This window comes from Mus caroli, unplaced genomic scaffold (genome assembly GCF_978045245.1).
Source record: "Mus caroli unplaced genomic scaffold, Mus_caroli_1 scaffold_11, whole genome shotgun sequence".
In the NCBI taxonomy this organism is placed as follows: domain Eukaryota; kingdom Metazoa; phylum Chordata; class Mammalia; order Rodentia; family Muridae; genus Mus; species Mus caroli.
This window is the reverse complement of record NW_028227266.1, coordinates 15134723-15147655: the sequence shown is the minus strand read 5'-3', so window position 1 is coordinate 15147655 and position 12933 is coordinate 15134723. Positions and strand designations below refer to the sequence as shown.

The following is a 12933-nucleotide window of genomic DNA, read 5'->3' as shown; positions in this document are numbered from 1 at the left end:
GAACGCCAGATATGCACCACAGCATGATTGAACCCCACATCATACACACAAAATAGTAATAAATAAAAACTTTAAAGATACCAGGCATGGTGGTGAATGCCTTTAATCCCAGCACTCAGGAGGCAGAGGCAGGCAGATTTCTGAGTTCGAGACCAGCCTGGTCTACAAAGTGAGTTCCAGGACAGCCAGGGCTATACAGAGAAACCCTGTCTCGAAAAAACCAAAAAAAAAAAAAAAATGTGTCTTATGTTAGATCTCTATATTGTAAAAAATGCCTGAAATAAACAGCTTACCAAAGGAAGGTTTTGTTTCAGCTGTTTGCTGGGCTCAGCCATCTCTATTACTTTGGACCTTAAGTGAGGTATGAGACATGAGATGTGAGACATGAGAATGGATGGAGTATGTGTAAGGCAGAACTACTCCTATGTAAAGAATCTGGGAAAAGACTCTGTCTTTCAACAACTCACTCCCAATGAATTACCTCCTCCAAGTAGACATCTTCCTTTACAGTTTCCACTAATTTCCAATAGTTCATTTAACTATAACTACCTCAATAGATTAGTCAATCAAAAGGTCCAATCATTATTATCTAATCACATCCAGAACCTTGACATTGCTGCAGTAAAGATTGAACCTTCAAAACATGAGCCTCCCCCAAAGGACATTTCAGATCCAAACTGTACCAGCTATGTAATGTCTGGAGGGATACAGTAGGTTGAGGTAGAGTAAGTATTTGAACTATGTTCGCTGACTCATATATGTCCCATTGTTTATGGTAATCTCTTCACCCCTATGGTACTTCTCTCTAACCAATCCTCTTTACTCTTCCTTTTAGGTCACCACACTCTACACAGGCAGCCAGCTAAAAGAAGTCTTCCAGTCTTGCCTGGTCACCAACATGACGTAAGTTCTAAAGGTTGGAACCTGACTGATCTGCCTCCATAAATTTAACCATAATAGGATAGATCTGGGGGAACATTTTTTGCTACAGAATTCAAAGTAAACATGATAACTATATTTATCCCAGATAATCCTCCCTATTGAATACTGCCACGCATGATCATCTTATTATATTCTCTCATAGATCTCTATGAGTTGGGTACAATGGTAATTTGACAGAATCTGAGCCTCAGATAAATTAATATCCTAAGGACTACCAACATGAGATTTAAACACTGGTCTTAGGGAAGGAACAAAGATGTCTGTGCTTGAGAAGTGCTGGCTCATCCAACAGGACTTGCAGTGCTTCCAAAATTCAGTGCCTTTGGTATTCCTTTAATTGTATGTGTGTGTGGTGTATGTGAATGGTGTATTCACTAGTGTGTAGATGCACAAGCATGGGCAAAAGCCAGCAAAGAATATCAGATATCATACTAAATCACTCTCAACCTTATTATCTTGAGCCAGGGCATCTCATAGAACATGAAGTTAGGCTTGCAGCCAGGAAGACCCAGAAATCTTCTTGTTTGGGCTGGAGAATGCTGGGGTTATAGGAGTATGCACAGCATGCCCAGATTTTTTATGTGGTCTGAACTCAGTTACTTGTGCTTATGACATGAGTTTTCCTATGCAGTGAGTCATCTCTACAGCCCCACCTCTGAAATTTAACATGAAAATAATTATAAAAATACGTTTCACCAGAGAGATGGAAGACACTTTTTAAAGTTATTAATACATATCAAGTGTTTAAGATATGTTGTTATCACCTAAAAGCTCTAGAACAAAAAGAAGCAAACTCACCCAAGAGGAGTAGATGGCAGGAAATAATCAAACTCAGGGGTGAAATCAACCAAGTGGAAACAAGAATTCAAAGAATCAACAAGATTCAAAGGATCAACCAAACGAGGAGCTGGTTCTTTGAGAAAATCAACAAGATAGATAAACCCTTAGCCAGACTCACTAGAGGGCACAGGGACAACATCCTAATTAACAAAGTCAGAAAGGAAGACATAACAACAGATCCTGAAGAAATCCAAAACACCATCAGATCCTTCTACAAAAGGCTATACTCAACAAAACTGGAAAACCTGGATGAAATGGACAAATTTCTAGACAGACACCAGGTACCAAAGTTAAATCAGGATCAGATTAATGATCTAAACAATCCTATATCCCCTAAAGAAATAGAAGCAGTCATTAATAGTCTCCCAACCAAAAAAAGCCCAGGACCAGATGGGTTTAGTGAAGAGTTCTATCAGACCTTCAAAGAAGATCTAATTCCAGTTCTTCACAAACTATTCCACAATATAGAAGCAGAAGGTACTCTACCCAATTCATTCTATGAAGCCACAATTACTCTGATACCTAAACCCCAGAAAGACCCAACAAAGATAGAGAACTTCAGACCAATTTCCCTTATGAATATCTATGCAAATATACTCAATAAAATTCTCACTAACCAAGAACACATCAAAACAATCATCCATCCTGACCAAGTAGGTTTCATTCCAGGGATGCAGGGATGGTTTAATATACAGAAATCCATCAATGTAATCCACTATATTAACAAACTCAAAGACAAAAACCACATGATTATCTCGTTAGATGCTGAGAAAACATTTGACAAAATCCAACACCCATTCATGGTAAAAGTCTTGGAAAGAGCAGGATTTCAAGGCCCATACCTAAACATGATAAAAGCAATCTACAGCAAACCAGTAGCCAACATCAAAGTAAATGGTGAGAAGCTTGAAGCAATCCCACTAAAATCAGGGACTAGACAAGGCTGCCCACTTTCTCCCTGCCTATACAATATTGTACTTGAAGGCCTAGCCAGAGCAATTTGACAACAAAAGGTGATCAAGAAGATCCAAATTGGAAAGGAAGAAGTCAAAATATCACTTTTTGCAGATGATATGATAGTGTATATAAGTGACCCTAAAAATTCTACCAGAGAACTCCTAAACCTGATAAACAGCTTCAATGAAGTAGCTGGATATAAAATTAACTCAAACAAGTCAGTGGCCTTTCTCTACACAAAGGATAAACAGGCTGAGAAAGAAATTAGGGAAACAACACCCTTCTCAATAGTCACAAATAATATAAAATGCCTTGGCATGACTCTAACTAAGGAAGTGAAAGATCTGTATGATAAGAACGTCAAGTCTCTGAAGGAAGAAATTAAATAAGATCTTAGAAGATGGAAAGATCTCCCATGCTCATGGATTGGCAGGATCAATATAGTAAAAATGGCTATCTTGCCAAAAGCAATCTACAGATTCAATGCAATCCCCATCAAAATTCCAACTCAATTCTTCAACGAATTAGAAAGGGCAATCTGCAAATTAATCTGGAATAACAAAATACCTAGGATAGCAAAACTCTTCTCAAGAATAAAAGAACCTCTGGTGGAATCACCTTGCCTGACCTAAAGCTGTACTACAGAGCAATTGTGATTAAAAACTGCATGGTGCTGGTATAACGACAGAAAAGTAGACCAATGGAATAGAATTGAAGACCCAGAAATGAACCCACACACCTATGGTCACTTGATCTTTGACAAGGGAGCTAAAACCATCCAGTGGAAAAAGACAGCATTTTCAACAAATGGTGCTGGCACAACTGGCAGTTATCATGTAGAAGAATGAGAATTGATCCATTCCTATCTCCTTGTACTAAGGTCAAATCTAAGTGGATTAAGGAACTCCACATAAAACCGGAGACACTGAAACTTATAGAGGAAAAAGTGGGGAAAAACTCTAGGTACTATTTTTCTAGGAATTATGTTTTTTAGGAAATAAGCTGAACCAACTACAATAGCAATAACAATATGTCTTTTTTTAAATTAGGTATTTATTTCATTTACATTCCCGTATACTGAGGCATATAACGTTTACATGACCAATGGGCCTCTTTTCCACTAGTTGGCCATCAGTGGAAAAGAGGCCCATTGGTCATTCAAACTTTATATGCCTCAGTATACGGGAATGCCAGAGCCAAGAAGTGAGAGTGGGTGGGTGCGGAGTGGGTGGGGGAGGTTTTGGGGGACTTTTGGGATAGCATTGGAAATGTAAATGAAATAAATACCTAATTTAAAAAAAGACATATTGTTATTGCTATTGTAGTTGGTTCAGCTTATTTCCTAAAAAACATAATTCCTAGAAAAATAGTACCTAGAGTTTCTGAGTATTCTGGATAACCCCAATCCTTATTCACAGATCTTTGAGTCTTTAAAAGTAGCAGGTTGAAACACTGCTAGGTTTGATTGCTATCTGAATTCCTGTGGTCTCTGTTCCTAGGTCTGGCTCCACAGTGGTCACTATTGAGGCACTGTTCTCCTCTTATCTGGATCCCAACCTTGTGAAGCAAGTCTTCTTGAATAAGACATTGAATGCCTCCTCCCACTGGCTGGGTGCCACCTACCAGTTCACAGATCTGCACGTGATAGGTACAAACGGTGATGCTAGTTTCAGAAGTGGAAGCAATAGGATCAATCTGGTGAAAGCAAAGGGCTGTTGAGTATTAATGGAACACAGGTATAAAGGAAAGGAGGCTTTCTGGAGCGTCACGCTAATCATTCCTGGTTATGTTTCACCCAAAGGAAGGAAGAAGGGAATATGAAGCAAATACACTTAAACAGTTTATTTTATTTTGTAGATAAATTTTGTGTATATGTGGTGTATATGTTGTGGATGGAGAAGCTGGTATTAGGTGTCTTTCTATATTGTGCTCCACCTTAGCTTTTGAGACTTTATCTCAAGCCCACAATCCAAACATACAAGCTAGTCAGTAAGATCCAACTGTTTTACTGAGTCCTTTTCTCCAGTGCTAGGATGGCAGTGCCTGCTGCACCTTGCTTACTTAGTATAATATTTATTAATGTTTTGAAAACTTCATTCATATAATATATTTGATCATATTCACCCCTACTCCACCCTCAACTCCTTACACACCCAACCTCATCTTCTACCCCTCCCAATGTAATATTCTCTTTAGTTTTTCATAACCCACCAAGACCAACTTGTTATGCTCATATAGGCATAGATGTGAGGCCACTACAGGAATATGGTGAATCATACTCTTTTAAAAAAAAAGGGGGGGGGGCACTCTCTCTCCTTTAACTGTCAGGTTCCTCAACTAGGAATGGAGGTCTGTGAGGCCCTCTCCTCTCCATGCTTGGATGTTTACTGGATTGGTCTTATACAGGTCTTCTGAAGACAAACACAGCTGCTGTCAGTTCTTACATACAGCAGTACTATTATGTCTAGAGCGTCTAGAGCATGCTGTTTTGTTCCAGACCTTGCTGATCTCTAGCTCTTAGTCTTTCCACCCCTTCTTTCACAGTGATCCCTAAGCCTTGCAGGGGCACTATGCGTGTGTGTGTGTGTGTGTGTGTGTGTGTGTGTGTGTGTGTGTGTGTGTGTGTGTGATATAGATGTGTGTGTGTGTGTGTGTGTGTGTGTGTGTGTGTGTGTGTGTGTGATATAGATGTCCCATTTGTGGCTGAACACTCCAGAGAAATGTATTCTTTGCACTTTGATCCTTCATGAATTGCAGTAAGTATTATCATTGTCTACTGTGAAAATATCTTCTCTAGTGAAGTCTGAAAGTAGCATTAAGCTATATGGAGGGAGATATGAATTTAGAAAGCAGTATGGTACTATATAAGCTTAGAAGAAGCATAACTGTAGGTCATTGCTCACAGTATTTTTATGTGGATGTTAGGGATTCAAACTGAGGTCTTCATGATTGCATGGTGAAAACATACTGATGAGCCATCTCCTAAGCACCCATTTGTAAACTAAGATGAGTTGCTTAGTTCTTTGGGTGTCCTACTGAATAATGAATGGCTAAGTGATTGTTGACAAGTAATTGATCTGGAAGTTTTATTTCTCTCTCTCTCTCAAGACATGAAGACATCCATTCTTCTGCCAGCAGAAATTCCAACAACCAGTTCCAGTTCTCAGCATTTCAACCTGAACTTCACCATCACCAACCTACCCTATTCCCAAGACATAGCCCATCCAGGCACCACCAAACACCAGCAAACCAAAAGAAGTATTGAATATGCGGTGAGAATGGTGTAGCTTATCCACTTCACTCCCGGGCACTTGGTCAGTGGGCATTTTTTAAAATATAAGAGTCCCTAAAGACACATTTTTATTCCCAGTTATAAACTAAGAACACACAGATACTCAGTAGCTAGCAAAGGGTGCTACAGCTATGACATACACTGGAACAAGACGTCCTATACTTGGGCTTTCATTTGTCAATGAAAGTCATAGATTGGAAAGTATACTCAGTGGCTATACTCAGGGGCTATTTCTTTGACAATGGACCACAGGGTTCTGACCTAGGAAACACTATCCTATTTTTCAGCTCAATCAGCTTTTCAGAAACAGCAGCATCAAGAGTTACTTTTCTGACTGTCAAGTATTAGCCTTCAGGTAAGTGCCAATTCAGGATCAAATGACCCTGAGGATTTCTAGGCCTCAACCTCATTATACAACTAAATATGAGCTAGAATTTCTGCCCCTCACCCTGCCTCTTGTGTAGAGTGCTTGGATTAGAGTTGTGCACCATCAAATCTGGGAAATTATTAATATGCAGACATCTCTTGACAGTAAAACTGCAGCCTGGGGGAACAGTCATGTAACAACATTCCCCTCTGCTGGCCTTGTCAAGGATAGCAGCCACAGTGTGGTTTCAAAAGATGGATCAGTAGGTAAAATGCTTCCCTTGCAAGCATGAAGACCTGTAGACTCAATGTAAACACCTGGCATGGACTTCTGAGTCTGTTGCCCTAGAGCTGGGCTTGGAGAGTGATTCATTTTTCTCAATTTCTTGATTCATAGCTTAAACAAATAGCTGATTTTATGAAGCCTACCAGATATGATGGTGATTCATAGGAGTGCCAAAGAATCCAGATGTAGAACTATAGCAAATATATACTTATATTAAAATTAGCAATATTCAAACAAGCTAGATTTTATTTGACTAACCTGGATTTAAACACAAAATAGTTGATTTGTGGATAAGAGGAATGAATAGTCAATAACCACCACATGGAGCCAGGAAGGAAGGCAGATCTATAATTCCAGGACCATTTTTCCAGGAGAACTAGGGTTCTAATTTGTGAGTTTAGACTCATTAACAAAGAAGCTTTTTAAAGAACTAAAAAGGAAACCTCAGAATTAGTTTGTTTAATTCAGAAGGAAAAATAACACTGTCGGTAACGGGTAAATCCTCACACATGCCAGGAGGAATAAAATGAGGAAAAGAAAAAAAAAATCTATGCTTTTTGAGACAAGTTAAGCCTTAGCAGGTCTTCGAGCAATATAGAAAGTGTGTGTGCCACAGGACTTAAATGAGGTCTTCAGAGAAACAATAAGACAGCTCAGACTGCCAGGGAAAGAGGCTTAGGATTTTTCCTGGCATTCAAAAAATACATAGAAAAGGAAAAGGTAATTTTTAAAACTAGAACCTAGAAAAGCTAACAGTAATCAAAATATATGGTACTCACATAGAAAATGGTCAAAAATAACAATATATCTTTAAAAAAAGAAAACATCTCACTATGTAGCCATGGATATCCTGGAACTCACTATGTAGACCAAGTTGGCCTCAAACTCAAAGAGATTCACCAACCTTTGTATACCAAGTGATGGGATTAAAGGTGTATACCACTATTCCTGGTCCTATATAAAATTCTTAAAGAATTAATTAAAATATACTTTAAATATATCAGTGATGGTTGTAATTGTTTGTATAAGAATGGCCCCCATCTGCTCATAGATACATATGTGTAGTTGATCATATTCACTCATCATTTCTCTGTTAACTCATCCCTGATCCACCTTTACCCCTCCAATCTCTGTAACCTCTCTTCTTTAAGTCCAGTATATGCTCCACATGTATTCATGTGTGGGAACTAGCAACTGGAGTGTGGTCAATCTACCACACACTTAAAAAAAATGGGCCCTCCTCAGAAGCCATCAACTTCCAGTTCCTCTTCAGCTAGGGGTGGAGACTTGTAAGCCCCTCCCATTCATGTTGGAATGTTGACTGGCTTGATTTTGTGCAGGTCTTGTGCAGACAACCTATGAGTTCATGAGTGCTGCAGTGCTGTTACAACAAGAATACTCTGGTTCAATATTCTCCAGTCTGTAATTTGTACTGTCTTTCTGTTTCCTCTTTCATGGTGGTTCTTGAGTCTTGAGGAAAATGGATATAGATGTCCAATTTGTAGCGAGGCTTGCTACAGAATCTTACTGTACTTTGATCAATTGTAGATTTCTGTGTTAACTGCCATCCATCCATCCACTGCATAAAGAAACATATCTGATGAGGTCTGAGAGCTCCAGTCATCTAGGAGGAGATACATAAATTCATATGGCAGGTTTAAATCTATGTCCATTTAGAAAAATAATTGTAGTGGGGTTCACTCTTGGGGGCTATAAGGTCCACAGCTGTGGGTTCTTGGCCAGTTTTTCAACACCAAGCATGTTTCCTCCTGTAGAACAAGCAGGGCTTATATCTAGTTGTATAGCAATTGGTTACCCCCGTACCACTTGAGCCATTATTGAACCCATGGGAAACTCTTGCCATACTGGGTCACAACTTAGTAGGACTGCTAGTGATGCCTCCAACCCCAATCTCCCCCTGCTAGAAGCCTGCATGACTCTGAAAGATAGCCATTAGGGAGGAATCTTCCTGTTCCATTCCAGCTTGATTTCTCCATGTTTTATGAAAAAATTATGTGGTACCTTCAAAATAAAGTCTTAGCCTGGCTTGATCTTGTGTAAGCTCAACAGCTTACACAACCACAGCTTGTAGACAACCACAGCAGCTGTGCATTTCTGAATGTAGTCATCCAGTTACATCTGGAAAATATTGTTTCAGAGCCCTCCTCAATGACCTCTGACTCTTACAATCTTTTTGCCATTATACAATGATCACAGATCCTTAGTAAGAAGAATACTATACACATGACTCATTTAGGCCTTGCCACAGTGTAAGTATTCAGTACCAACATGGCAAAACTAATATCTGTATCAGAAAGTGCAGGTGCCAAGTGTTGACATTTTTGAACAAAATTCCCAAAGAAAAAGACTAGCAGGGGTAATCTATAATCAAGATAAAGTAACAAACCTCCTTTTCCATCCTCTGTACCCTCTCAGGTCTGTCTCCAACAACAACAACCACACAGGGGTAGATTCCCTATGTAACTTCTCACCATTGGCTAGGCGAGTGGACAGAGTTGCTATCTATGAGGAATTCCTCCGAATGACGCAAAATGGTACCCAGTTGCTGAACTTCACACTGGATAGGAAGAGTGTCTTTGTGGATGGTAAGGCACCCTGATCAATGTAGGCAGAATGGCATTCCCAGCCAGAGGTTCTAGATAGATTTCTTCTCTTTCTCAAGGTATAATTTGTGATGTCTAAATGATTTTAGATTTTGAATGAAAATGTTAAATGAAGCAGGGGTCGTAAATGGTAATTAATTATAAATATTATTTTATATAGATAAAATATAAATAGTTAAATTTAAGCAGTATATTATTACACTATTCTGTCTACTTCTCTATTTTTCTGGAAAGCTTTATTTAAAAGAATAGCCAGGCATAGTGATGTATGTCTTTAGTCTAAGTTCTACGTAGACAGAGGCAAGTAGATCTCTGTGAGTTCAAGGCCAGCCTTATGTAAATAGTGACTTTTAGGCCAGCTTATGTTAATTAATGAGACTCTGTCACAAAGGAACAAAACTTTAAAAATAGAAATGAAAGAATAAAGTATGGCTAAGGGTGTATCTTAACAGTGTACAACTCCTCCCATGCTTAAGACCTTGGATTTTACACTGAGCTTCAAAAAGAAGACTGGCCAGGCATGATGGCACATGCCTTTAACCCCAGCACTCAGTAGGAAGCTGTGGGCAGATCTCTGAGTTCAAGGTCAGTCTGGTTTACAAAGAGAATTCCAGGAAAACCAGGGCTACACAGAGAAACCTCATCTTGAAATACATAAGTAAGAAAGACATACTCACATGCACTCTCTATTTTTTTTTTTTTTTTTTTTTATTTCCAGGGTATTCTCAAAACAGAGATGATGATGTGATGAAGAATTCTGGTAAGGTTCAGAATGACCCATGCCTGAGTGTCACAGGAAGCACCTCCTCTATAATCTTGTCATAGAATGCTGTGTACAGAAGGCCATGATGAAAGAGGGTCAAACTATGGCAAAGACTGTTTTTTTGTTTGTTTGTTTGTTTTTTGTTTTTTTTAAAGTTAATTTTTTTTAAAGATTTATTTATTTATTATATGTAAGTACACTGTAGCTGTCTTCAGACACTCCAGAAGAGGGAGCCAGATCTCGTTACGGATGGTTGTGAGCCACCATGTGGTTGCTGGGATTTGAACTCTGGACCTTCGGAAGAGCAGTCGGGTGCTCTTACCCACTGAGCCATCTCACCAGGCCCCGCAAAGACTGTTGAGGAGGAGTGCACAGACATAGTTTTTGTCCTGCTTGAGACCCATACAGGAAGAAGTGGGATATTCAGTCATGTTATTGAACCACTAAGCTGTATCCACAGATTCATACCCAGCATCAGGCTATATAAGGCTCAGAAAATAATTACAAGGATGTGGCAATGGAGCATTCACTCCAGTATTTGTCTCCTCAGGTCTTCCTTTCTGGGCTATCATTCTCATCTGCTTGGCGGTACTACTGGTACTCATCACATGCCTGATGTGCTGTTTCCTGGTGAGCCAGAAAATAGGGGGTGGGGGTTGTCCTGTATTATCAACACTGAGTGGTTTAGAACTTTTTTTAACTGATTTTTTAATTAGGTATTTTCTTCATTTACATTTAAAATGCTATCCCAAAAGTCCCCCAGACCCTCCCCCCACCCCCGACACTCCCTTACCCACCCACTCCTACTTCTTGGCCCTGGCGTTGCCCCATACTGAGGAATATAAAGTTTGCAAGACCAAGGGGCCTCTCTTCCCAATGATGGCCGACTAGGCCGATTTAGAACTTTTAAACAGGCAAACCTGTTTGGTCTAAGATCCTACCTTAGATATTTCTGAAATACATATTACATTAACTGTACTCAGCATTCTACAGTGGATCTGAATATTCTAACATTAGTCACTAGTGAAAGACACACAAGGAATGATATAGAAAAATGAATAAAATGGTAACTAAAAGGCTGAGACTAGTAACTGCTGGTGAAGATATGATGTAACAAGAACTCTTACTAAGACCTAGTGGAATATAGATTGGTCATTTCTTTGAGAGTTACATTTACTTGCCATAAGACACAACCATCCCAATCTTAATAATTTACGTAAGAACTCACTGATAAGTGGATATTAGCCCAGAAACTTAGAATAATATCCAAGATACAATTTGAAAAACACATAAAACTAAAGAGGAAGGAAGACCAAAGTGTGGATACTTTGCTCCTTCTTAGAATGGGGAACAAAATACCCATGGAAGGAGTTACAGAGACAAAATTCAGAGCTAAGACAGAAGGAAAGACTATCCAGAGACTGCTCCACCAAGGGATCCATCCCATATACAACCACCAAACCCAGACACTATTGCATATGCCAGAAAGATTTTGCTGACAGAACCCTGACAAAGCTGTCTCTTGTCAGGCTATCCCAAGGCCTGTCAAATACAGAAGTGGAGGCTCACAGTCATCTATTGGATGGAACACAGGGTCCCTAATGAAGGAGCTAGAGAAAGTACCCAAGGAGCTAAAGGGGTCTGCAACCCAATAGGAGGAACAACAATATGAACTAACCAGTACACCACAGAACTGTGTCACTGTGTCTCTAGTTGCATATGTAGCAGAGGATGGCCTAGTCGGCCATCAATGGGAGGAGAGGCCCTTGGTATTGCGGAGATCATATGCCCCAGTACAGGGGAATACCAGGGCCAGGAAGCAGGAGTGGGGGGATTGGAGAGCAGGGCAGGGGGAGGGTATAGGGGGCTTTGGGGATAGCATTTGAAATATAAATGAAGAAAATATACAATAAAAAATGCCTTAAAATAATTTATGCAAGAGAAATGAGTATACTTTTCTAAATGACTTGTGCAGGTTCAAACCAGAAAAAAAAAATCCAGCACTATAAAGAAGAGAGATATACAAAGTCTCACCCCCTAGCCAGGAAGATATTTGAAATTAATACACTCTGGTAAAGGAAAAATCATTTTCTTCCAATTGACTATCATGAGGTATATCGATCACACTCCAGAACAGGCCCTATGACCAGAAGTATTTTTGCCAACACAGAATGAAAGACCTTTGGGGGATGTTTTAAACTTTTTTGTCTTACTGAGTTTTGGGGGTTTTTTTTTCTTTTATTTATTCCTTCTGAAAGAAATTATTATGAATACGTGGCAGATGATAAAAAATTATAGAATCATAAATGATTGCAAGATGATAGATAATTCAGATTCTTAGTAATAGAAGCAGAGAATAGGTTACTGGTGAATTACAGGCAATTTTATATGTGATTGAAAAGTAAGTGTTTAATAAATATTAATTAATTCAGGAAGAAGGAAAATAAGAGATATATGGGTAGAGTAATAATTGAGACAAGAGCAGGAAGAAGGGGTTTTTCTGAACAGAAAAAAAAAAGAGGAAAGATAAACACATTAGGCCTTTGGCTTTGGCCGTGTTTTCATTCCTGATGTCTCCTCTACCTGGGTGACTGGCTAATATATACTTATGGCTTCTGCTGATCTTCACAGGTGACTGTCTGCAGGAGAAAAAAGGAGGGAGACTACCAAGTTCAACGTCATCGTCTAGCTTATTATTTGTCTCACCTGGACCTGAGGAAGTTACAGTGATTCTACCTTCCAGTGATGGTTCTTCCCTAGCAGGGTTCAAAGAATAAATAAACCACATTGGTCAGACTCAGCATCTTTGACTTTCTTGACCTGATCCTTGTGCATGTCCCTGGGGACTGAGAAATGCCTCTCG

General features: G+C 39.3%; 1 protein-coding gene across 1 annotated transcript in view; it reads left to right on the top strand.

Moving 5' to 3' along the window:
• Nucleotides 1–12933, top strand: part of Muc16 (mucin 16, cell surface associated) — a 193892-nt gene extending 180959 nt beyond the window's left edge. The window contains exons 82-89 of the mRNA XM_085844433.1: nucleotides 836–903; nucleotides 4239–4387; nucleotides 5848–6011; nucleotides 6319–6386; nucleotides 9120–9289; nucleotides 10026–10067; nucleotides 10621–10700; nucleotides 12702–12933. Of these exons, the coding sequence (XP_085700559.1) occupies nucleotides 836–903; nucleotides 4239–4387; nucleotides 5848–6011; nucleotides 6319–6386; nucleotides 9120–9289; nucleotides 10026–10067; nucleotides 10621–10700; nucleotides 12702–12800 (840 nt within the window). The 3' untranslated portion in view covers nucleotides 12801–12933. The remainder of the gene's footprint in view (nucleotides 1–835; nucleotides 904–4238; nucleotides 4388–5847; nucleotides 6012–6318; nucleotides 6387–9119; nucleotides 9290–10025; nucleotides 10068–10620; nucleotides 10701–12701) is intronic.